The sequence below is a fragment of the Dysidea avara genome, chromosome 8, assembly GCF_963678975.1.
Source record: "Dysidea avara chromosome 8, odDysAvar1.4, whole genome shotgun sequence".
NCBI lineage: Eukaryota > Metazoa > Porifera > Demospongiae > Dictyoceratida > Dysideidae > Dysidea > Dysidea avara.
The window spans coordinates 32943922-32969893 of NC_089279.1; the positions used below are offsets into that span (position 1 = coordinate 32943922).

Below are 25972 nucleotides of genomic sequence, written 5' to 3' on the forward strand. Positions count from 1 at the left end.
AGTTTAATAACAAGGGCGGACCACCGCAGACTGCTCTTATTTGTATGCTTTCAATAACCTACGGTGCTAGCTTCGTAAATACGCTCATTACTTAGTCGCCATGATGTGGTATTAAACTGTCGAGATGCCGGGGAAAGGTAAACTGGAGTTTGCTCTCGAACCAGATAAGACGAGGTCGTTACAGAGTAATGAAACTCGCAAGAATGTTGAAGAGCTGTTTCGAGTGCAAGTTAAAATATCGCTAAGTAATCAAGAAAGACAATGGATAACAGTGTTGGGCCCAAACAACCGCTGCAGACTGGCCAAGGTAAGAGTACACTAGAATACACTAGACGAGCAAATTTTTAACCCGCTTTTATTATTTTCCCATAGGCCTACATCATTGCACTGTGTGATCCTGTCTCTACAACTGAATTTCCGTGCGAGCGTGAATTTTTCAACAAGTTGTTCAACAATGAAACTGATTTATTGCGATCCATTCAGGCGGACTACGCAGTTGTGGTCCGGCCGTGCCAGAACTCCACTGCGAGGATTCAGGGAAGCGATGAATTGTCAGTGACTTTAGCCATGTCAAAACTGGGAGAGATTGGTTGTCAAACTCCTTCTACAAATGGACTAGACCGTCAACTAAGTGAGGCTATGATACAACAGTGTGATCCTGCTTCTCTGTCTGATTTGGGGCACCAACCTGAAGTTGTTAAGCGCACAATGTTGTTGGAAATAGTAAATGATGATTCTAGTAGTGAGGATGAAGAGGGCCCTGCCCCAATTGACAATGAAGCACCGCCAGTAGTTGTCGCAGCATCCATACCTCCTCCTCCTCCAGTAGAGGAAGACCTCCCTCCCAGATTTAAAGACCCAAAAGTCCAAGAGAAGTTCAAGTTTTTACTTGACATTGGTTACCCAAGAGAAGACGTATTGAAAGTGATGGAACGTACTGGTCCCAAAGCACCTGTAAATACTATCCTGGATCGACTGATTCAAGTGTCATCATCCAAACCAAACACCAATGCTAGACAAAAACCAGATGTCAATGCTCGGCCACCACCTCGCCCACAGGAACAGGTGGCTCGAGCACCTATCATTCGACCGAGCAGTGCTACTGTGATCAAGCCTGGAAAGCAATCTACACTGAGATATATTGTGATTGATGGAAGCAATGTCGCTATGAGGTAAGCAGTTGAGTGTCTGTTGAAAACCTATTGTCAGACAGTACACCTGATTATGTAACTGTGTTAGTTGATACCAGTGTAACTATACTGAAACTGAATAGTATCTGCCATGGAAACAGGAAACTAATCTGTTTCAATATCTCTACCAGCATAACATGCTGTGGGTTTCCTGTTGGTGGCAGACATTCTTTACTTGTGGTTAGGCACAATTTGAAACCATTTTATACTGAAAGTATGGAGTATATTAATATTTGTTTTGTTTTTCTTTGTGTAGCCATGGCAGAGGAAAGGTGTTCTCTTGTCTGGGAATTCAACTCGCAGTCAATTATTTTTTGGAGAGGGGACACAAGAGTATTACTGCATTTGTGCCAGCCTGGCGTAAGGAGACCAACAACCCTAACAACCACATAACTAGCCGTGAAATTCTACTGGAACTTGAACAGAAGGGACATCTGGTTTTCACACCATCCCGTCGTACCGATCGAAAGAGGATCCTACCTTATGATGACCGATTCATTGTTAGACTGGCTGTGGAAACTAATGGAATCATTTTATCTAATGACTATTTCAGAGACTTGTTGAAAGAGAATGAAGAGTACAGGGACACTATTGAAAACCGTGTTCTTCCATACAGTTTTGTGGAAAACTTTATCATGATTCCGGACGACCCACTGGGTGCCAATGGACCCACATTAGACCAATTTCTGATGTCTGATTCTGTCACATGTCATCCTAGTGTTGCTAAACCTGTGGCATCCCGGCCTGCCACTGAGAAAAAGCTATGCAAGTTTTATCCGAAGTGCACATTTGGTAATCGCTGTGCATTCAGACATCCTGATGGTAGTGCAAGTGTGACAGAAGAGCCTCCTAGAAGGGAGAACACTCCTTCAAGAGGAGGATTTAATGACCGTCAGAAATTTCCTCCTTCATATGCTCAAACTGTTAGCAAGCCAGCCATGGATGAACTCTCCAGAAGAGAAATTGGTACAAGGGGCGGAAGCCTTAACAGTGATAACAAATATAAGCCTTCAAACAAACCTTATGCCCAGGTTGGAAGAAATTGTAACAGTAGTCCAAGTTTGTTACCACCTGAGCCTCCAAAGACTGTCACTGCAAAACGTCTGCCACCAAGTTACTTAACTTGTCGAGGTGGAGGTGGAGGTGAATATTCCAGCCAGAGTGATCACCGTGTGTTAGACGTTCCACAGCAGCAGCAGCAACAACATCACCACCCTGGTATGAACACTCCTAGACATAATTCCTATCCACCAGGACCACAGCCAGTGGTGTACCAAAGTAGTCATAGGCAGCATCAATGCAATGGAGAAATACGCAATACTGGCAGTAACTATGGGATAATGTATAGCCAACCACCACCACCACAGCAGCAGCAAAGATATGTACCTATGCATCATCATCATCATCATCATCAGCCAATGGCACCTCCTCCACACAGCCCTCATTATTCACAGCAGCCACCATCACGACCATCCTATGTGCCTTCGTACAGTGTCTATCCTACTGGAGGCCCAGGCTACATGCAGCAACCACCTCCACAGCTTGTGCGAGCTAACCACATGGGACACCCTCATGGTGCACCAATGCAGATACATTATGAACACTATGAGAGAGATTCTAGCCGTAACCTGCCACCCCTGCTGACTGACAATCAAACAAGACTTATTGACCAAGCTGTTACTCTTCTAGATGGGCTTGTCAGTGAGCCAATTGAGCCCAAAGTCAAAGCACTTCTGGCAGAGCAACCTAACCTTACTGACCTGGACACAATCGTTGAAACTGTTATGAAGATGGATAAGTAACACACCTAATATCTACCCTGTGACTCCTGCATCTTACAGTGTAAATTAACTAAACTTTAAAACCAAAAAGACTTTAGAAATTGCATCTCCAAGTCTTGGAGGTGTTTTGGAGGAGTTTGTTGCTATGCAACAGTTTATCTACTTGGTTGATGGTATATCCCGTCATTGTTGTACATATAGCACCCTCAATTTTTTTTGTGTTACTTTTGGTAACATTGGAGTGTGTGCCACTTAACCCAGCCTTGTTTTTGTACCTTTTAATACTAGTCCAATACATTCTGAACTGTAATGTTTATTGTATCATGACCTGTGTGACAATATAATTCTATTGTAAAATGTATTTTGTATAGTTGCATGTATATTATGAATTTAATTACTTGTATAGTGTACTTTCAAAGGTCATTAAATACTTAACCTAGCTGATTCAGAGTTCTACTACCGTTGGCGAGATATGTTAATGTTGTTAGCGTTTGTGGTGCTTCTTTCTTGCGAATTTTCTGTTTTTGCTAGTGACGTTATACTGAAGCCTCTCAAAACAGGGAAGCAGGTTGGAATAGTGTTAGTACAAGGAACTCAATATGACCCGCGACAATACGCCGGTTTGCTACAGGAGGTGCAAGCAATATCCCAGTTCTCTGTGTGGGCGTCGATACCACAGTTTGAAAACAACCGTGTTGCTCCCCAAGACATTCCCGGCGCTGTGGATAGATGTCTCAGTGAACTGCAACAAAATGGACTCCAACCTTCAGCTCCAATTTTCTTTGTGGGCGAATATGTGGGCGGGGCTTATTTACAAGATTATGTGATCACTTCTAAAAAGGATGCCAATGGACTAATTTTACTGGGTTCATTCTTATCACGTGAAAACCGAATAAAATTTTCTGTACCCAGTCTTACAATTGGTGGCGGCAGAGATGGATTGGTTAGGGTTACTCGTATAATGGAGTCCTACTATCACCAAATTCTTCACAGCTCCTTGTCATTCAATGATACATGCAGGCATCAAGCAGTTGTTGTGTTACCACAGATCACGCATGCCCAATTTGCTGATGGAAGTGCACCGAATGGGATAAAAGGTGTTGACTTTCAGCCAATAATACATTTAGATGAAGCACAGCAAGCAATAAGTTGGTTAATTGCATCTTTTATTGCTGTACAAACAGTAGATGATAGCTACTTGTACAAGCTTCTGGATGCAGTAAAAAGTACTGGAGAATTCTTAAAACCATTGCTGACTGCCTTCACAATGGAAGGCTATTACTCTTTTAAGCCTCCATGTTATGACAACCCTCCATCCCCTACGTGCACTGTTGGCTCTCCATGGATGAAGCAGGCTATGGCAATAATGGCTGGGCTTAAAAAGGCAGTTGTAAATGACACTGATGGTTTTCATCCTGTCTCAGAAATCAAACACATCCACCACCCTAAGATAGAAAACAAGTGTGCAGCAGACGAGGCTAACTGTACACTAAACGTTGTGACTGCCTGTGACAACATATACATGAAGATTGGTGAGTATGATATGGGAGTATTGAATGCCTCTGCCATTGAGATACAAGCTAAGATGAAGTCACGACAGGCAGCAATGGAAGCTGTCGGTGAAGACGTTGATTTTAATACCACCGACGGAGGTTACTTGTGTAGTGAAATCAACAGTGCAGCACTCAAGTGGGCCATTTCTATTACCGACAATGACACACTAGCTGACTACTTGAAACATGGCCAACAGTTGGTGATAGGTAAAGACCAAGGTCCATACAACATCTTCCCAGAGTGGGAAAGCAAGACTGTCGAGTTTGTTCCCGATATGAGAGATGGTAAATCTGTCATGGTAGTGAATGCTGTTGTGATGCGCACATCTACCAAGTACATCATACCAATCTTTGCTGGCATGCACTATTGTAAATTGTTATCCCCAGCCAGAGCTATAGAGTGGATCTATATTGACAGCCGACGTCTTTCAGAAACTGCATAAACAAGCTATAGTGATCAAATAGCTATATACATTTTTCTTTCATGCATATATTCGGAGAGGTAAATTTTTACATTGACAATAACATGTTCAACTGTACATACATGGCATGTTTTGAAATGATTCAGATCATAGTCCATTATCACTGTATGGTAATTTGAAAGTAGCAGTGTCGCCTGTCTAAAATAACATCAATTCTTTTCATATTAGGTTTGCAATACTAGACTGACTAAATACGTCACTAATCAGCTCATGTTACATCAAACAAGTTTCATGAATGGCACAATTTCAATGTTAACAAATACACATCATTGAAAATAAACTTATAATAAAAATCTGATATATGTGACTGAAAACAAACCTACAATAAAATACTTGAATAACAAAATATCAAGTGTTATTCTAGCAGCTACTAGTTCAAAACAGAGCCATCGTACCGAAAGAAGCCACAATTGGAATTCTAATCAAGTTTATGCAAACAGCTTAAACAAGCCCTGGATTGACTCAGTGATGGTAACCGGAGCATCTGGTCCTCCAATGCCAGTTTGTACCCAACCACACAAGTAATAATCCCATCATTGATTATATCAACACTAAGACAACATTCAGAGTTGCCTTGCTGGAGCAGCAAGCATGTACCCTCCTCCTAGTGTGTAGTCAGTAAAAGAAGTAGATATATGTTTATGGTAGCAGCTCAATTGTCAGCCAAGTGGTTAGCTGATGTATGACTAGCAGCCCTCTTCAGCAATGGTAGTAATGCTACTGTTAGCATTCATGTTTACATTTATAGTGGCAAATTACTTTGTCATATCTTTAGCTCAAATTAGCTGACACTTTGTTTATTTTCTATAGAAGTTGACATTATTTACGGGCACATTAAGGCTATTTTCCTGTACTGTTTTATCAACTGCAGGACTGCCAACTCTTCTGATTCTTTATTGCTTTCCTCTCCAAGGTTTCTGCTGGTATAGCATGCAATCACGTGATGGGAAGTGGATTAATTGCCAGTAGATACTTTACTAGATGAGGTACAAGCTTAAGCCCTCTATTAGCACCAGTAATCAGTATAGAGTATGGAGCCGGGGTCTGTAAATGGTCGACACCGATGAAAATAAACTTTAGTATAAAACGTTATTTAGCTAGCTAGCTATTACTGTAGCTACACTGACTTACTTACCATGACTGTAAAACTAAGGTTACAATCAAGTTATATGTATGTCAAATTATTAGTAACTCTAGCAATCATCATAACATGATGACATCTCATTCTATATACAGGTGTTATGTTATGATGATTGCTTAAAGTTACAGAATGATTTGACATGTGTTTATAATTGGTCTCTCAAGTCAGTGGCATCCTATACTAAACCCTAAGAAGTGTGAAGCTGTTAACATCAGCAATAAACGCTCAGTGAAGTATCTTCCTATCATTATCAACTCAAAACTTAAGTGGAATGATCATTTGTCAATCTGTAGTCAGCATACTAATTGTCTGAATCATATACTTTGTGCTATGAATGGTTGATACAAGCAGCTAAAACTAAAGCACTTGTTAGACCTTATCTTCAATATGCTTTGTGCAGTATGCATGGTCTCCATACACATGATATTAGTTTGCTGGAGTCAGTCCAACATAGATCCTAGCATATAGAGCTGCTCACTGGAGTAAAAGTTCAGGGATTCATCTGCTAATAAATGGTCCAAATATTTGGTCCATTGCTTGTCAATGAACTGGTATGGCCCTCACTCAAAGCATGTTGAAACTATACGTCTATTTGGACTCTCTACTCCATCATTCATAACAGATCTAGAAGGCCATTGATATATGTGGCTGCACCAATGTTATGGAACCAGTGGCGGATCTAGATGGGTTTCTGGGGTTTTGGTAGAAACCCCCTTTTAAATTTAGCCGGCTCAGTGGCAGTCTAAATACATAAACATTGTTACACTGACAATTTGTCATAGCAAACAACTATATACCACTGTATTTCAGTAACATGCATGCATGCAGCTGCACTTAACTGACACCATTTATAGCTATTAAACCCTCAGCAACACTTCACTTTTCATCTCCTACTGCAGTAGTAAAAACGATCGAGATACTCTAATAGAGCAGTCATGTAACTACTCTAATAGAGCAATCAAAGCTACAGCTTGTAGTCACCAGATTTGCTCCATAGTTAGCTATAGTGTTTACAGTTTAAAGCATTGGATTTATTGCAATTGGTAACTAAAAATAGCCTAAAATCCTATCGCAGAGCTCAAATTTTCCAGGGAAATGTCATCAGATGCCTTGTTCAGCTATACCAACTTTCAGAAACCCCCTTTTAGAAACCCTAGATCCGCCACTGGGGACTCAACACCATTGGCAGTTTTGTGTCAAACAACTGCAGGAAGTTTTAAGTATAAGCTTAAGCAGGGGCGGAGAACAGTACTCAAAAGTGGGGGGGAAAGTCATGTGGGGTGACTATAAGTTACAAAGTGTTTTAAGATCATTAATTGTACCATAGTATGCAAAGCACACTAGGGGGGTCTGGGCCGGCATGCCCCCACAGGAGATTTGAATGCTTTGAGATTGAATTTGAAAGTAACTCATTTTCAGTGGTACATGTGTACTCAAATAGGATACTCCTACAATTAATGACTATCCTGTGTTTTTCCGCTTTGTTAAGGTCTGCTGTGATGTGCTTACGGGATCATCGGTCATCGACTACTGAATCATCCGATACCATCGATGGTCGATCTGGCCTATTCCGAGGGTCGCCTTCAGTCTGGCACCCTCGACTGAATTGTTTCAGTAGCTGGTACCCTCCAGCTGTCCAGCACTTGACAGCCAGTGCTGGGGGTGGTAGGCAGTCCATCTAGCCTAGGTGAAAAAAAAATGACTATCATCAAGATGCTGAACATACAGCAGTAAATGTAGGCATTTCAGACAGACTCTTGCTCTTGATTACGTATGTTAATGGAGACAGATTGAATTAATTGCATAGCAGAACCAATTACTCATGTGATTCCACTGAATGTTCTATTAGAGTAGTTAGGTGACTGTTTTATTAGAACTAATGCAGTATTCCATTCTTGCTTAACCTTTACACAAATTCTAGTAAATCAAGGCAAATTAAGTTGGTTAATGACTACAACAGTTGCTTTACTTCTGCAACTGGACTTTGGAATGCCCCTTCACTTGCAACTACTTGCAAAAACGCTTAAGAAAACAAATCAAAAAGAATAGTAATCTACGTAGCTATTATAGTAGATTACTATTATTTTTGTATTTGTTTATGTGTTGGGTACTCTCCGCGCGGCGCTTATTTAGCTGGACCAGCTTGATCACGCGTGATCATGCGTCACCCTGTGCGTGTGTGGGTGCTGCTGCACTATCTATGGTCAGGACTGCACACACGACGCCGGGGGGCTGGAAAAGTCACAATTGTTATCGAAACGTGCATAGCCTTATGCTGTTGCAGTCTACGGCTTCTTTAGTGCAATTACGTGTACGACTCTAATTTATTCGCGATTGCTACAACTATAGTCGCTTCACCTCGCGCTAACGCTTCACTGTCACTTGCATGTGTGTTAGTGGAAATAAATGGTACGTGTTCTTCAATTTTGATTTGATCTTGGCAGGACATGCACTATATAGTCGACACCACACTCTGTACTCATCACTGGAGCCAACAGAGGGCTTGGGCTTGGACTTGGGTTGGTGAAGTATTTACTAACTAGTGATCCACGTCCTCATCACGTGATAGCAACCAGCAGAAGTCTTGGAGGAGAAAGCAGTAAAGAGTTAGAAGAGTTAGCAGCTAAAGAGTCTTGTCTTACTGTTTTGCAGTTAAATGTAGATAATCCTGCCACTTTCCCAGTTGTAGTGGAGAAAGTAGACACCATAGTGCAGGAGCATAGCCTTAACGTGCTAATTAACAATGCAGGGATATTTTTAAAGAAAGGAATAGATGATGTTACCACTGAAGACATGTTGCAGTCATTTGGTACCAACACTATTGGTCCACTGATGTTAACAAAAGCATTCCTGCCATTACTGAAGAGGGCAGCTAGCCATGCATCAGACAAACCACCTGGCTGGCAAAGAGCAGTTGTTATAAACATGTCATCTTTGCTTGCATCCATATCCGATAATCAAGGTGGTAGTTTGTATGGTTACCGCAGCAGTCAAACAGCTCTCAATGCAATCACAAAGTCTCTTAGTATTGATCTAGTGAAGGATGGAATCATCACATGTTCAGTTGATCCTGGATGGATGAAGACTGACATGGGTGGACCAGATGGTTTGCTCACTGTAGAAGCTGCAGCTGACAACATGCTGAAATTGTTAGGTACACTTGATCAAAGTTACAGTGGAGGTTTTTTGAAGTATGTTCAAGGTGCTATCACTAGATTAGACTATTAATTTCACCATTTTATATTATGTTAGCTCTAATATATAAGTTACTTGTCTTGTTTTTGTAGTGTTGCAATGAATATGGTATAGCCAGAAAATTCTGAGAGATGAAACTTTCACGAGTGATAATACCTTCGTGGAAATATAATCATGAAAAGTTTGATGTTACATGTAGCCATTACTGTAGCAGAACAATATAACGAACGTATTTAAAACTCGTTAATTAAATGCAAAAATTGAATTTACACAGTTTTGCAAAAGTTTTTTTACTCCAATGATATTTAGCTATAGTTCAAATTGTGATTAATGTAGGCCACTTGTAAATTATCTTTTAAGGAGCAATAAAGAATATAAACAGGTACATATCTACTTTTACAGTAGTAGGTGTGATTTACATGGTACATATGAGTTAATGATAGCGTTATTTACTATCACAATGGTTGTTCTGTTATATGTGTAGCTATAACCAGATCAAAAGGGTTAATAGAGTTACAAGTTATATTAGAGTTAGAATATATGTTTTGTGACTGGATTTGCAAAAAGAAGACCGGAACTCGAATTTAAAAAAAAGAACATACAAACCTGAATTTTTTTTCATCAATTAAGCTGTGTAATTGTTTACCACTGACCAAATTTCAATCCATTGACAATCTGAAGTTATGAATCATCATAAGATGGTAAATTGGATATGTGTGGAAGACCCGTCCTTGTAACTATACCATGCAGGACATGCTGTATAGCCAAAATGCATTACAGTGGCAATTTTCATAGCATCCATGGCTGATATGTCATGTGATTTTTTAATTCTGGCCAAGTGCATGCATTAATAAAGGATAGCAAGCAGAGTTACCTTGGTTACAAGGTTTAAGATGTTAAAATCAATAGTCATGTTTTATAAGATAATCTATTGTCAAATGGAAGTTCCGTCTATCTCATTAACATCAATGTCATCAGTTACCAGAGGTCATTCACATCATTTCAGAATCCCACAAGCAAGAATCAACTCGTACTTATTTTCCTTTTTACCATCCATGCACTATTAAATTATGGAACACTTTGCCAGAAGATGTGGTCAATCAGCCATCTATAAACTGTTTTAAGGACGTTTTGTTAAATCATCTGAATTTACTTTGATTTTGTTTTGTATCTGTGTGTCATACTCCTTGATGGAGTCCTACACAGTAATAAATAAATAAATAAACAATACAAGTGGCTGTTGAGGTAACTATGTATGTGCCAGCAGTATGTGTGATCACTTTGAGGAATGTTAACTATTGACTTTCAATGGGAGCAATTTAATCATCACGAATGAGCTTTCATTACTTTTTTCCAATTAGCTATATATAGACTGTATATATCACCAGTGTAATGCACCATACAATTATGTATGTGACCAGGAAAATAGGAATGCTTTGTAGTTTGTGCCCACGTGCCATTTTCACAGGGCTGGCAATGGCTTGTGACACAAATCCATACACTCTTATAGATGGTATTAATGAAAATAAACTACTTTCTCTACAATGCAGTATACTGTTTGACGGTAGATATAGTTATAATTACACACAAGAGCTAAAATAACAATACTAAAAGGATATATGCATCACTATAAAAGAATATTTACCAACTTAATGAATTATTAGGGTCATCGTATCGAAAGAATCCACCATTGGAATTTTCATCAAGACCAGCAAACACCTTCATCAAACCCTGCACCGACTCATCAACACTGATCAGACCATCAGGTCCTCCCATGGAAGTTTTTGCCCATCCTGGATGAATCACACAAGCAATGATCCCATCGTTGATTATGTCAATACTAAGAGACTTTGTCACAGCATTGAGAGCTGCCTTGCTGGCACGATAACTGTAACTACCACCACTGGTGTTGTCGGATATAGAACCAAGTCGAGAAGACATGTTTATAACAGCTGCTCTTTGCCAGCCAAGTGCTTTAGTTGATAAGCGGCTAGCTGCTCTCTTTAACAAAGGCAAGCACGCTTTTGTTAACATCAACGCACCAACTGCATGGGTGGAAAAAGCCAGCAGCATGTCTTCAGCAGTGACATCTTCCAATCCTTTCCTCAAATAAATCCCAGCATTGTTTATTAGTACATTAAGTCCCTTCTCCTGTACAATTCCATCTATCTCCCCAACCACAGCTGCAAATGTATCAGGCTTGGTGACATCTAACTTTACAACAGAAAGGCAGTCTTCTTTAGCTGCCAAGTCCTCCAATTCTTTGCTTCCTTCTCCACCCAAGTTTCTGCTAGCAGCTATCATGTGATGAGGACGAGGATTACTAGCCAGTAAATATTTCACTAGTCCAAGTCCCACCCCCTGATTAGCACCAGTGATCATTATGGAATACGGAATTGTAGCCTGTAAAGGTAATAACACAACATTATTATAGTATATTTGCCTACCATGTCTGTCTTGTTTCGCACGTACGACAGTTACAGTCTGCCTTAACTTTTTGGGCGCTTACAAGTGGTGCGCTACAGATAAAGTTTTTAAGCGGTTTTTTTGTGCGCTTAAATGGCTAAGATGTGAATTCGCACGTATATCGTGCTTTTGTGTCTACTGCATTGTGTTGGCGGCTGCTGCTGCTGCTTGCTGCTGCTGCTGCTGCTGTTGTTGCTGCTGCTGCTGCTGCTTCCTGCTGCTGCTGCTTCCTGCTGCTGCTGCTTCCTGCTGCTGCTGCTGCTGCTTCCTGCTGCTGCTGCTGCTTCCTGCTGCTGCTTGCTGCTGCTGCTTGCTGCTGCTGCTTGCTGCTGCTGCTTGCTGCTGCTGCTTGCTGCTGCTGCTTGCTGCTGCTGCTTGCTGCTGCTGCTTGCTGCTGCTGCTGCTGCTGCTTGCTGTTGCTGTTGCTGCTGCTGCTGCTTGCTGTTGCTGCTGCTGCTGCTTGCTGTTGCTGTTCATATATTGATCTATCTAGTGTTTCAGTGGGCTATTGCATGGGGATCTGGTTGAGTTGTTTCAAAAACATTAAAACATTAAAATACTCTATACACCAGTCAAGTTGCTTTCATGTGTTCATTAAACTAGTTTAAATTAATGCTCGTAAAGTTCTCATGCCATCTACAGGTATATTCAAGGTTGATGATGGTGCTCATGCACTGTACATCCAAGTTTTAACATACACTTTTTAGTAATAGCTATGCCATAAATCAAGACATCAGTTGACAGAACATGAATGTTGAAACCAGAAGTGCCACAAACTGAAACTAATTACTTTATAAGGCTGGAATTGCTTTCATTTGTAATTTTGGTGAAATATGAGCATTAATTAAAGGTATTAGATAGTATACTTAATTTTTGCGGTGATATCTTTTTAATTCTCTTCTTGTTTTCCTTCTTTGCCATACCCATACACATACGTGTTCCTGCATGTTGCCTTTGCAAATAGGCTTTTTGTTCCTGACTATGATAGTTCTATCTTTTACTATAGGTATACGTATTTGCATGCCATGTACATTCTGGATGCAATTTTTTTTTCATCTTTAATACTACTATGTAGCTTCAATAATGAAATGCCTGCATTTCATTACCAGTTGGTATAGACAGCAGCATGTTCTGAACAATAATTTTGGTGAAAAGATTGAGATACTCTAATAAAGCAGTAAGGCAATATTAACTACTCTCAGAATAGAACAGTTACTTAGCTGTAATGGAAACCCCTTTTCAAAATTCCTGTGCATGCCCCTGTGATGTTTGTGTTAAAATAGACATGTGGTAAGATAAAGGTTTAAAATGTGTCCTTCTTCATGATAGATTGCAAATTCTAAAGTTTCAATTTCTCATCGTTGCAGTAGTGTATAAACTCCAAAGGGGTTTCTGCATGGAGTTGGTATGCCCTTAGATGATAATCAGGTTGATAACACAAGCAAACTCTCTTCACTGTTACTATATGTTTTTCTCACATCTAGAATGCCCTGTAAGTATACATGTTTAAGTTCTTTGCTTCCCACATGACATAGTAATAGTCAACACGCACATTGTGATTGTAATGATTTACATTAAGAAATGAAGCATAAATATAACTTTCATGTGTTGACCCTGTGTGCACATGGTTATACCTAATTTGTACTTTTCACGTGTATAATGGTGTAGTAAGGCCCCTAAAATTTATAACTATGAAGGCCTCCTCCGATTCCTTTCAGAATTTTTTTTTTTACAGCTTGCTTATTGTGCACATAGCCAGAAACTCAAACATTTTTGGTGAAGTTTATGTCTGTATATCTATTGAGATCTGAAGTGCTATCCATATTATACATATGCCACAAAGGGAACATGGGAAACTATAGGAGGAGTAGAGCTCCTCACAATTACAGGTATGATATACTCTAATAGAGCAGTCATGTATATACTCTAATAAAACAATCAAAAGTAACATAATAATAAACAATCACTGTTTATCAATTTAAAAAACTAAATATAATATTCTAAACTGACTTCATCACACCCTAATTAATGTAACTAAAATTCTCTGAAAGTGAAAGTCATGTAAGTGCGGTTTTGCAAGTTCCACATCCAGGGAGTGTGAGTATATAGTTACAACTATATACTGAAAGAAGATCTAGAGATATGGTTAACCTTGTGGGCTTTAATATAATAGCCTATGTAGGCCGTATACTGTAAATATTATTGTCTAGTTACATCATGGCATGCAGTAAGTAGCATTTGTACTACATAGTTAAGACTTCAGCAAACTGTCTGAATATGTGTATGTCAATAAATTTTCAGTCAAGGTTACCATCATATCACAGGAAGATGTTATTTCATTTCTGAGTATGCTTCACACACTGCATGTGCGGTCACTCCTACAAACTAGATCCACCCCTACCATATATACTGAGATCACAGGGACCGTATATACCTTTTTTCAGAATGTATTCCCTTGCAGACTATTGATATGATCTAGAAGGAAGCTAGGTGCTAAGTAAAATACAATAAAGGAGTTAAAACAAGCAGAAGCTATTAAGCCACTTAATCAATGCACATAAATGTAGTATTTTACCGTGAACTCCAATTATCCAAAACTTTTGCTTAACCTAACTCAAAATAATTGTTCTATTGTAAGTGTTCTATCAAAAATTTATAATGATTGTAATGTTCATCCAGTAGATAGATAATAACATATTATATACTCTCTAAAGAGAGACTTGTAACATAGCTAAACTCTCTACAAGGTGACTTTATTGTAACTGAACTCTGTACAGGGTGATTTATAACCAAAGTAAAATTTCTACAGGGTGACGTGTAAGATAGCTGAACTCTTGACACAGAGACTTATAATGTGTAGCTGTACTCTATACAGGGTGACTTGTATGTAGCTGAACTTTCTACAAGGTGACTTTATTGTAACTGAACTCTCTACAGGGTAATTTATAACCAAAGTAAAATTTCTACAGGGTGACGTGTAAGATAGCTGAACTCTTGACACAGAGACTTATAATGTGTAGCTGTACTCTATACAGGGTGACTTGTATGTAGCTGAACTTTCTACAAGGTGACTTTATTGTAACTGAACTTTCTACAGGGTGATTTATAACCAAAGTAAAATTTCTACAGGGTGACGTGTAAGATAGCTGAACTCTTGACACAGAGACTTATAATGTGTAGCTGTACTCTATACAGGGTGACTTGTATGTAACTGAACTTTCTATAGGTTTGTATACATAGCTGACCTATGAGACCATATATAGGTACAGGAAAGATGCATGATTAATTGAATGTCTCTTCACACAGATATTATAGTTACGCTTATATGCAGGGGCGGATCCAGAGTTTTAAAAGAGGGGGGGCACCTTGCTGAAAAACAGTTGAAGACCAAAAAAAAAAAAAAAAAAAAAAGGTCACAACAGTAATAGCTAGTTATCCTTTACCAAATATATCACGTCTGTTATGTAAAATAAAATCCTATATATATAGCTTCATAGGTAAGCTACACTGCCTCATTAACATTGTGACTGCTTTATTAGAGTAATTGACTGCTCTATTAGAGTATCTCGATCTTGCATGCAATTTCTTGAAGGGTTGGGGGGGGGGGGGGGGGCATTTGCCCCAAATGCCCCATCCTGGATCCGCCATTGATATGATATAATTAGCTCTCAAACTACCTCCAGTGACTATAATCTTCTACTTAGTGTGGTACAATTATAACGTGGTTACTTGGCCGAATATGACATACTTCAGTCGCATCCCTCATAAGTGTTGATGAATAATGAGAGAACTGTAACTGCATAATATATAACTGTAAAGCAGCTTATCATATTGTAAAGTAACATGTAGGAATCCATTCAGAAATGGCTTAAAGGCATAAACCATTGATATGTTTTATATATAACATAGCAATGCAGTGTAGGTACTTTTACCATACACTCCTGCACTATGCAACATCATCTCTGCTTGGAAAGTTTCTAAAGATCAATCACACCACATATAACCAGCATTTTTGTGTATTAAATTAGCTACGTAGATTCTAGTATGCACTAGCTTTGCGCCTTGTAGTAATGGGCTCACGCATGTACACGCACCTGTACCATGTAATGATGTAGCTGCCCATCTGAAGATGACTGCAGTATCCTCGGGAAAAACCCCAGGATAAGATTACTAGTGGGCAGGGTATGTTGGGTCTGTTAGCAGCACAGACCTCCCCAACATGCAGATAAACGGATCTGTTATGCACTTGTCAATTTCATGTCCCACCCCCGGGGAGGGTGGGGGAATACAGGGGATTTGACAAATCATTGTGTCAAATTCCCCACTACTGGGGCAAAATCGGCTGTCAAATCCCTACCCCCATAGTAGGGGATTTGACAACACCTCAAGGATGACTAAACACATATTTCATGCATGTGACTAGTAATAAACCTGCCCTGTAGCTAGTAAAATTATAGCAAGTGCGATTTTATTGTTTAGAAATGCAACTACCGAAAATCAGTCAGTGAATTGGACAACGGTCAATTGCCCCAGGGGTGGGGACAAGAAGCAATGTCAAATCCCCACCTGGGGTGTGGGGCGTGAAATTGACAAGTGTATTACTGAACAAATTGTTGACCATCGCTGTCTATCCTGTGCAATCTCAAACCAATCTCCAAGTGTCCTGACATCCATCACTGCTAGATTTCTCCATTGTTGCTTAGGGCTGTGTCTTGGGTGGGTTTTAATCAGCCCACAAAAGAGTATCCATCTGTGCCAAATGCCCTAGCCACTTACATCAATATCAGTACACAGAATATGTTTACTTAATGTTGTTGTAGTGCAAAAATTGAAGAGTTCTTGCTTTTAAAAGTAAGTGTATGAATACTAGTTACTCAGACAGTTGTTCCTAAATACAAGTTACAAAGCATGCAACTAGTTAGATTGTTTAGTTACTTTAAAATTTAAAAGTAATACTACATAACTTAGTTACAAAAGTAACTAGTTACCCTCAACTCTGAATTGATGCAAAACTCTCTCAGACTTCCCAATCATACCAGCAGCTCAATTACAGTATATTTGACATGAGTGATTTTAAAATTCATTTATGATTGAGCCAATACAATTTGATAGTTCTAAAAGGATTACTCCAACAGGCTCACTATTAAATCTGACATAATATTATTGATGTTCAACATAGAGGATTGGATTATAGAGATGTTGCTGTATTCAGCTCCCATTCACAAAGCGCATGTTTTTAATGATTATGAGCACTGCATACATAGCACACTAAATATTTGAAACTAATTATCAGCTATTTCTAAACTACCACATGTGACAAATGTTAGTGAGTCTAAAACAGATGAGTGATCACTAATTCATATTCACAAGCCAGCTTATCACCTCAAACACAACAACAAAACATGTTACCAGATAAACCAGTTACACAATGACATCACTGACTGAATACACAGTGTCACAATCGTTGTGTTTCTGAGATTTGAAATCCCAAACTATTTAAAGCATCAGAGTGTAACACATGGTCATCCCTTATGCTATAATGTGTTTTCACTTACACGAAATTGTACAATATTTTGTCATGCAAAAAACTGAAATGCATTGTGGTACAGCCTTTCGGCTTTCACACAATATAATTATCTAGGTAGTGATCCAGCATGATGTTGCAGCCATATACATACTTTGTCATAAATATCTTAACTTAATACTATGTATGTTCTTGTACAATAACAATCTACCAGTTCAACTGAGTATCAGAGTCATCATATCGAAAGAATCCACCATTGGAATTCTGATCAAGGCCAGCAAACAACTTCATCAAGCCCTGTACTGATTGTTCAACACTGATCGGAGCATTAGGTCCTCCACTTTTAGTTTGTACCCAACCTGGATGTACCGCACACACAATAATCCCATCCTTGACTATGTCAACACTAAGAGATTTTGTGACAGCATTGAGAGCTGCCTTGCTGCTACGAGTAGTGTAACTACCACCACTGGTGTTATCAGATATGGAGCCAAATCGAGAAGAAAAGTTTATAACAACTGCTCTTTGCCAGCCAAGTGGTTTAGCTGCTAAACGACTTGCAGCCTGTTTTAACAATGGTAGGAACGCTTGTGTGAGCATCAATGGACCAATCGTGTTAGTAGAAAAGGCCAGCTGCATATCTTCAACAGTGACATCTTCCAATCCTTTCTTCAAATAAATTCCAGCATTGTTTATAAGTACATTAAGTCCATTCTCCTGTACAATTCCATCTACCTCCCCAACCACAGCTGCAAATGTATCAGGCTTGGTGACATCTAACTTTACAACAGAAAGGCAGTCTTCTTTAGCTGCCAACTCCTCCAGTTCTTTGCTTCCTTCTCCACCCAAGTTTCTGCTAGCAGCTATCACGTGATGAGGACGAGGATTACTAGCCAGTAAATACTTCACTAATCCAAGTCCCACCCCCTGATTAGCACCAGTAATCATTATGGAATATGGCACTGTGGCCTATATTAAGAGGTTGCCAGTATTCAACATGATTATTACACATATTCGCCTACCATAGTCCACTTTGTCTCTTTCACAGTTAGCTATGAATGTTGAGCTGCGTGAATCCTGTGCACAGCTGTGTTCCGATAACTTTGGGGGCGCTTACAGAGGTGCGCTGCAAAGATGCATGTTGTATCTCGTATCAGCGCGATAGTGAAAGCGCCTGTACGTGTGCATGTGTTTGTATCACTGCGCATGTTGTTGCTACTCCTGCAATTCATGCTGCATACCGGTACTGTATCCTTTGGTTTTGGCGCTTGAGAAACGATGCGCTACCAATAAATTCGGTGTGCACTATTTAGATTATATAATTTGTTCATCGTGACAGGTGAAGCATGAAAGACTTGCTTTACAGAACAAGCAGGACAGGTGGTTTAGTGGCGTTCTACTTCACGTTTTCAATTAGTCTCACATTTTACAATAAATGGCTGATGAAGGTAAAAACAGTTTGTTTACGTCAATGTTTAATAAATACCAACAATATTCCTGCGCACAGAAAAGTGCTATGTTGTCTATAATATGTTTTTTGTTGGTAATTATGTGTTAATTGTGGTAGACGTAAAGCTCAGCCTGTAATAGGCTGTGACACTCAAATTATATTCAGTTGCCTGTAGAGGCAGTACATGTGGTGAGTATGTTCCCATCCATGTTTCATGTAAGGGATGATGATATCAGGTAGACGTGGTACAGTGCTCTGTGTGGTAGTGGTACTAGTCCTGACCCCAGTAGGATTTATCTGCACTGACCCATACTGTAGCTTCTGAGTGGCCCAGTGTTTCACTGATGAAGTATGCCCATGTATATGACTGCAGTTTGCCTTGTTTTATGTGTCACTAATACTGATGTACAATTGTTACAGTCAATGCCATTCCCAATCTCCCTCACGATGACTACACTACTGATCAAGTTCTTCATAGCATGGTTGTGCCGTCGTATTATCTTCTGCTTCACCCGTCAACAACCTTTGGTTATCGGCTGGAGGACATATTCTAAAGGGGTCATCCCTCCAGGTATGGTGTATATGTTAGTATACAATTGGAAGTTTGTTGTATGGTTTTATTTGGTTTAGTGGAATCATTTCAGTTTCAACTTGTCTCCAAGGTATTTAAACTAATTGTGTCACCCCTTACAAATCATACACCAAAATATTATGGCCTCACAATCTATTGAATTTACTAATAGTGAATGAAATCTTGACTATGCTTGGCCACTGTAACAAGGTGGTTTGCTAAACAATTCACTTGGTATATGCAGTAGTAGACTGAGCACTTTAGTAGCTGATAAAGTACAATTCATTTACATACATACTCTGCTGGGATTTTGGTCTGTTTATTCAAATTTTTGTTCTCCCAGCACTGGCTAGCGGATTGGATATTGGACTGTCAAACTGGAGCTTACTGTTTATAACTGTTTCACTGTAAGTTTACAACTGTCAAAATGTGTCCAATAGTTGTTATCTATTTTTACCACATAGTTACACCATGTCCAAGTCCACATCGATTGTGTTTATTCTCATCTTCTCGTTCATCTTTCGATTAGAAAAACCAGTGAGTGAAATGATATTTACAGTAGTATACCCTTTCCAGATGTCCATGGTCCCATTTGTACATGTTCGTGTACATACATTTAGACCCCTCAAGACACCTCACTTAATAAGGACACCATGATAATCAGGATATGGTCCCATTACGTAGTATTAGGACTCACTAAACAAGGATACTTCAACATGTAATAGAAGTATATTTAATTTGTAGTCAAGTTGCACTGCTAACATTTTATATACAAAAGACACATTCAAACTCTATAGGGACTTTGAAGGCTTTCACCTTTTTTTGAAGGGCACTAAATTGTTGTTATTTTTCCAAGTAGTGCAGTCAGAGAAACTTCATTGTAAATGGTGTATGTATATAATTTGTAATGTTACTCTCTCTTACAGAGGTTAATATTGACAGCTGTTATTGTCCTCATAATGGGAGGCTTATTCATGTTTACTTACGAGTCAACACAGTTTGATATTGAAGGATTCATACTGGTAATGAATGGCAAGCTTAATGGATGCAGTCTTTATACCAAAATGTTGTCATTTCTGTGTAGGTGATAGCAGCGTCAGTTATAACTGGTATACGCTGGACCTCAGCACAGATGTTACTACAGAAACAAGAGCTAGGTATGACAGATAGATTAGATTAGGAGAATTAGATGGTCTGTGCTATAAATAGCTATACATGTTTTGTAACATGGTTTAGGCTAGGAGCAACATAAATTATGTATAGTATAACCACAATACAAACGGTGTGGACACCCTTGTACTTGTCTTCAATAACTAGTACACACTACAATTACTACATGAAGAGCTTTTCATACATTATACAAATAATTATGCAGTTTCTGTCATAGTTAATCATTTACAGCCACTGCCATCGGTAACCATAACAACAAGAGACAATACTTATGAGGGGAAAATGCTTTGTGGTTTGCCCACCTTATGAAAGTTTGCTATACACTGGGGATTAAAATTGATAAGCAATTGTAGTGAACAATTTCCACTGGAAGGACTAAGTCATAAAAGGTTTCAGCCTCAGAAGTTCTGTTATATCATAGTGACAGGTATGTATTTTCTGTTCAACTTCTTGCAGGACTGAATAACCCCATCAATACGGTCTATCACTTACAGCCGGTCATGATCCTCACTTTACTACCACTGGCATTCCTTATTGATGGTATGTGATCATGTGACATAACATGCTCTCTTAAAGTGGGCATGGCTGTTTTTCAGGGAGATATTTTGCAACATCGAGTCAGCTGGTAGGGTACACAGAAACTGGATCACTGTTCTCTGGTGTATTTGTGATCCTGGGGGCAGCTTGTATGGCATTCATGCTAGGAGTGTCAGAGTATTGGCTAGTCTATCACACATCATCATTAACACTGGTCATTAGTGGAGTGTTTAAGGTGAGCAACTGTCCTTTGATGTGGTTTGTGAAGAGACCAAACGATTCTGTTTGTAATGCTGTGGATTTCTAGTGTTGTAGTGACCATGTCTAGCCCAAACATCGTACTCCATGACCCCATTAATAGACCAGTCCATTATTGTAACCATGTCAAGTAGGTTGTTAAGATGTGCTTCTATTTAGAGCACCTTATTATCGAGATATCTCCTAGTAGGAAAAAGGTTTACTACTATCTTTGTAATAGTACTGTTATTGCACTACCCTAATCCATTTTGAGCCAGTTTTAGTGTGCATGATGCAGTCATACAAGTATCATTGTTTTGGCTGGCTCCATTAGCATGGTAGACATTTCATTTCCATTAGATTGAAATAGCTGTAGGCTGTTAGAATGATTTAATTGAAAATTGATTCAACACCAGAATTAAATAATGCTTCTTGAGGTTTGTGGGCCTTAGTTAATATAATTGTAAGACAGTGTTTGTGTGTTCTATGAACAATATCTGCAATGACGTTTCTTTATGTTGCGGTTACAAAATTTGATCTCATAATTGACTAAATGGCCATGTTAGTGTGTGTGTGTGTGTGGGGCTTCAGAGACTTTGGCACACAGTATTCAAAACGAATGTTGTCTGTAGTGTTTTACACATGGAACCACGAGATAATAAAGGTAAGAAGTCACAGGGTAGTTGGAAAAGGCGGATATGGTCGGACACGGACATTTTCAAAATACACTTTTGCATTTATACAACATACCTAATGTTGCTCTATGCTGTAGTCTTTGCTTCCAGACACAGAGATCGACTTCGAGTAACGCTTATCTATTTATATGCGCGTGTGCAGAGGATAAGCTAGCACACTCCAGAGTACCATACACCATATACTGTTGTACACACACTATAGAAATCTGATGTATACTCACAGAGATTCAGCTGGCATCCCCCAATTTAACCTCGCAAGCCAGGTAGGTATAAGCATCTGCACCTTATACTGAGAGTTGAGAGCTCCTGGATCTGGCCTACGATGGTAAACTAGGGTGGATCTCTACAATTACATAAGTTAACCACATTAGATTTCTAGAACACTTGTACAGCAGTACGTTGTCTATAATACTTGTAGCGTGCTAACCAATCCTCTGTACATGCGCTTATAAATGGATAAGTGCTACACGAAGACCATGTCTGGGCCTAGAAGCAAAGACTACTGTACAGAGCAATGTTAGGTATGACAATTAACTGTTGTATAGATGTACTGTAGCTTTGATAATGTCTGCCCATATCTGCAATGTGCTATTTACAACATTTGAATATTTTGGGGCCCAATAAAATCATGTGATGCTTGTACTTTACCACCTGCAACATGAACTTGACAAGATACGCAATGCAACCAGCTGGTCTTGGACAAGTGTTGAGTGGCTTCCATGCATCAAAACATAATACAGCATGTAATCAGCACATTGCTCCTTTGCTCTTCAAACTATTTACAGTAGAGTGAACCCAAATCAACTTCAGTCAACTTTGAACTAAAATTGCATACTTTAGCATTAGGCAAGTGGCACATGGGGGGAGATATTTAAAATTAGTAGCAGCTGTGCAACAGAAAATTTTGACAATTTAGAAGGAAAAAAAATCAGGTCAACTTTAAATTTGTCAAACATCCATAAGCGCTTTTTAAAAAACTATGTGTGTTAGGATTAATCTCGTGCCCAGCCGGGCTCGCGCTAATGCGCAAACACTTGCGTATTAGTGCCAGCCCGGCTGGGCATGAGACTACAGTATGTTAGGATATATGTGACCCACTGAGTGAAAACCGACCATTTTCACAAATTTCTATTTTTGCTATTAAAGCATACTGGGTAAAAATACATGTGCTACATAATAATTTATGCACGTTTTAATCACTTTGGTATGTACTGTTGAATCAATAAAACCATAGATAATAGAGTAAAAGGGATAGGAAACGCAAGCGATTTCCGGTTTGATTTCCGTTATGTGTGACTTGAAAGGACAAGATAGTTTTGTGCTCAAGCATGGGAATTAGTGTTCTAAGCAGCGTAAATAGTAATCCAACAGACTACAGCAAGTATTTAGGCCTTTGTGAGAGATTTTGGTGAGAGAATTCAGACTATAGATTTTGTAACAAAGCATATCACATTAACCGTGATTGTTACACGCTGTCATACTTTCGCTCATAGTACCTTCATGTCTTGTCCATACCGCTTCTTGTATAGCCAGTTCCACTTTCGAATCTTGTGGTAAGCTAGGCGTGTCACCAACACAGTCTTTTACCATTGCGTTGTACTGCAAGGTGGTTTAAACTTTTGGTTTAAAATGGAAGATACTTAGTCATTTCTTCAGGCAACAATTCCTCTTTTGCTCTGGTTCTCTCTGTTAAATGGTAAGGAATAGGTTTATCACAGTTAAAAGGATAGAATATATTTACGAAGAAAGTAAGTGTTGTAAAGTAATTTTTGGGCCGTTTTTTCCACTTTCAATCTCCTGTAATTTTGCGCATAACTTCCTTGAGGGTTGGTACCATCCTAGTTCCCTCGATTACTTACTTAAGTTCACTGTAGTGAAGTTTCACAGTTGTTGGTTGCAAAATTCTGTCGTCACAACAATTTGTTTCTCTTTGATACAAGTGCAGCAAGCGTAACGAGTATGTTCATGATGTAATACACGGAATTCCAATAGAAATGTACGTATTTTGTGACGTCACGTTATTGTGTTTCCTATCCCTTTTAAGAACTCTATTATCTATAATAAAACCCTTTCATGGGGAGTAAGAAAATCTTTGTTTAGTGTTTATACAGGCACATGAGTTATAGGTGCTTATTTACGATGCAGTAAACATAAAGTTTACGTCATTTCATTGTTGGAATGGCATTTTTATTTGTCCACACGGAGACATACAGGGAAAATACTATACCTTGATGGATTTGCCAGTTCATGGTGAACAAGCTGAGCCAATCCCCATCTTAGTAGCTTGTTTCAGTCGTGATTTATCGTTAATTAGATAAGCACCTGTAATTTATTTGCTGTATTTATTCCTATTCCAATTGTCTAGTGCTATAATTCCAAGACCATTCATCACAAAAGGCTGAAACTTTGGCTGTCTACTCCTTTGTTACTATAGATAACAGAGAAGCAATAAAATGGAATTCGAGGAATGTGCAAAACGACCAGTTTTTGCTCAGCCGGTCACATATGATTCCTTGATTTCTGTCAACATTCATCAACTTTTCCTTCTGTCAAAATTTCCTGTAGCAGGAGCTTATAAGTTCCGAAGGCATTCGGTGCTTATAAGCTGACAGTAGAAATAGTCTAATTTTAAAGTTAGTTGGTTTAGTTGTAATACACATACTGTCTCACTATCCAGGAGGTGCTAACACTTAGTATTGCAACTACCATTGTGGAACAAGATACTCTTAGTTCAGTGAACATAGCTGGGATGGTGATATGTCTGATGGGAATAACACTACATGTTATACTGAAGGTCATCCAGATGAGACGTGAGTTTGCACTGAACATACTGTACATGGGACTCACCAAGCACTTGGCCTGTAAATACACATTTGCTATATACAGCATAATACAGGTGCCATCAAGAGTATATTATAATAGAAACTAAGAGTATCGAATGGGTGTATTACCCCGTGATTAATGATTGTGTAAAGTAACACGGATATTTCAGTAATTGTTTGTTTTCATTGCCATTAAGGGTTGCTCAATTTGGCCACTAAACCAAGTGAAAACATGATAGCGTTAAAGGGAATTGGCTAATGTTAAAGTTCTGGCACTGCCAAGCGGATTCCTGAAGGCGTGGCAGCACGCTCGTTTGTGCAACCGTTGTTTTGCTGAGCTGGAGTTATCTTGGGTTCTTACTACACTTTCCTTGTACAATAACTGTTGAATACTTGGTTGAATAACACGGAAAACCTGCGAACAAAGACCCATTGTCATGTACGTATTTCAAATTATCATTTCGTGTAAACAAACAATTACTGGAATATCTGTGTTACATTATGCAATCATTAATCATGGGCTAATACACTGTACGACACTCTTGGTTTCTATTATATACTCTTGGTGCCATGTGCTGTTGGAAGAAGTCAGATACTGAGATTACATCAACATTGTTATATTTCCTTTGTAGAATTTGTTTGTAAGTGACATGTTTTAAAGTAGATAGGCGTGCTTTCTATCCCAAAAATGGAAAATATTTGAGCTAGTAATTTGTAATTTCAAACGTATTTGTCCCCATGTCTGAGCTCCACCTAGCTTAACCCACTCTCTTTGCAGATGAGGAGGAGCTACAACAGAGCAGACATATTGTGGAGAGCACAAAGGTGTTGTTGAAGGAAGGCAAGTCAGATGACAGCACCGATGAAGAGGAGATATTGTATGAACAGACACAACTGTAAATTACTGTCTGTATAAATATTATAGTGAAATACGGTTGACAGTGATTAATCCCATCATTTATTTTCTGTGTAAAAATATTTTCTGTTTAGTATACTGTAATAAATATTATCATACCAATGTAGAGTACTCTATAAATTTGGTGCACTTTACCTAAGGTGGTAGATATAGTATAAAATTTGTGATACACTACTGCAGCACTAATACTCCCGAACACCACAGTCATTACAGTTACCAGAGTCAACACACCAGTACTACAA

The 25972-nt window shown here is 39.0% G+C and overlaps 5 protein-coding genes across 6 annotated transcripts; 3 read left to right on the top strand and 2 right to left on the bottom strand.

Moving 5' to 3' along the window:
* The first annotated feature begins 6 nt into the window (after positions 1 to 6).
* Positions 7 to 3409, top strand: LOC136263632 (uncharacterized). The gene is made up of 3 exons (XM_066058262.1): positions 7 to 307; positions 373 to 1172; positions 1447 to 3409. Exons 1-3 carry the CDS (start codon positions 125 to 127, stop codon positions 2990 to 2992), a joined length of 2529 nt encoding a protein of 842 aa, XP_065914334.1. The 5' UTR covers positions 7 to 124; the 3' UTR covers positions 2993 to 3409.
* Positions 3410 to 8326: 4917 nt separating this feature from the next.
* Positions 8327 to 9485, top strand: LOC136263571 (C-signal-like). Its single transcript, XM_066058184.1, has 2 exons — positions 8327 to 8556; positions 8608 to 9485. Exons 1-2 carry the CDS (start codon positions 8554 to 8556, stop codon positions 9373 to 9375), a joined length of 771 nt encoding a protein of 256 aa, XP_065914256.1. The 5' UTR covers positions 8327 to 8553; the 3' UTR covers positions 9376 to 9485.
* A 1409-nt stretch (positions 9486 to 10894) lies between these two features.
* LOC136263231 (C-signal-like) lies at positions 10895 to 11883 on the bottom strand. Its single transcript, XM_066057731.1, has 2 exons — positions 11790 to 11883; positions 10895 to 11745 (listed from the first exon to the last, which is right to left on the bottom strand). Exons 1-2 carry the CDS (start codon positions 11790 to 11792, stop codon positions 10984 to 10986), a joined length of 765 nt encoding a protein of 254 aa, XP_065913803.1. The 5' UTR covers positions 11793 to 11883; the 3' UTR covers positions 10895 to 10983.
* A 5419-nt stretch (positions 11884 to 17302) lies between these two features.
* Positions 17303 to 18511, bottom strand: LOC136263329 (C-signal-like). Its single transcript, XM_066057845.1, has 2 exons — positions 18355 to 18511; positions 17303 to 18301 (listed from the first exon to the last, which is right to left on the bottom strand). Exons 1-2 carry the CDS (start codon positions 18355 to 18357, stop codon positions 17540 to 17542), a joined length of 765 nt encoding a protein of 254 aa, XP_065913917.1. The 5' UTR covers positions 18358 to 18511; the 3' UTR covers positions 17303 to 17539.
* LOC136263328 (solute carrier family 35 member C2-like) lies at positions 18456 to 25836 on the top strand. Of its 2 annotated transcripts, none has more exons than XR_010704566.1 (10): positions 18456 to 18780; positions 19203 to 19353; positions 19697 to 19760; positions 19818 to 19890; positions 20280 to 20375; positions 20438 to 20510; positions 20980 to 21063; positions 21120 to 21295; positions 22411 to 22513; positions 24670 to 24798. XR_010704566.1 is itself a non-coding variant. In XM_066057844.1 (10 exons), the coding sequence occupies exons 1-10, from the start codon at positions 18679 to 18681 to the stop codon at positions 25712 to 25714; spliced, it is 1074 nt and encodes a 357-aa protein (XP_065913916.1). In that variant the 5' UTR covers positions 18468 to 18678; the 3' UTR covers positions 25715 to 25836. The 2 variants fall into 2 exon arrangements, 1 of the variants encoding a protein (XP_065913916.1); XM_066057844.1 differs by lacking the exon at positions 22411 to 22513 and adding an exon at positions 25593 to 25836 and having other exon boundaries at positions 18468 to 18780; positions 24670 to 24802.
* Positions 25837 to 25972: the final 136 nt, after the last annotated feature.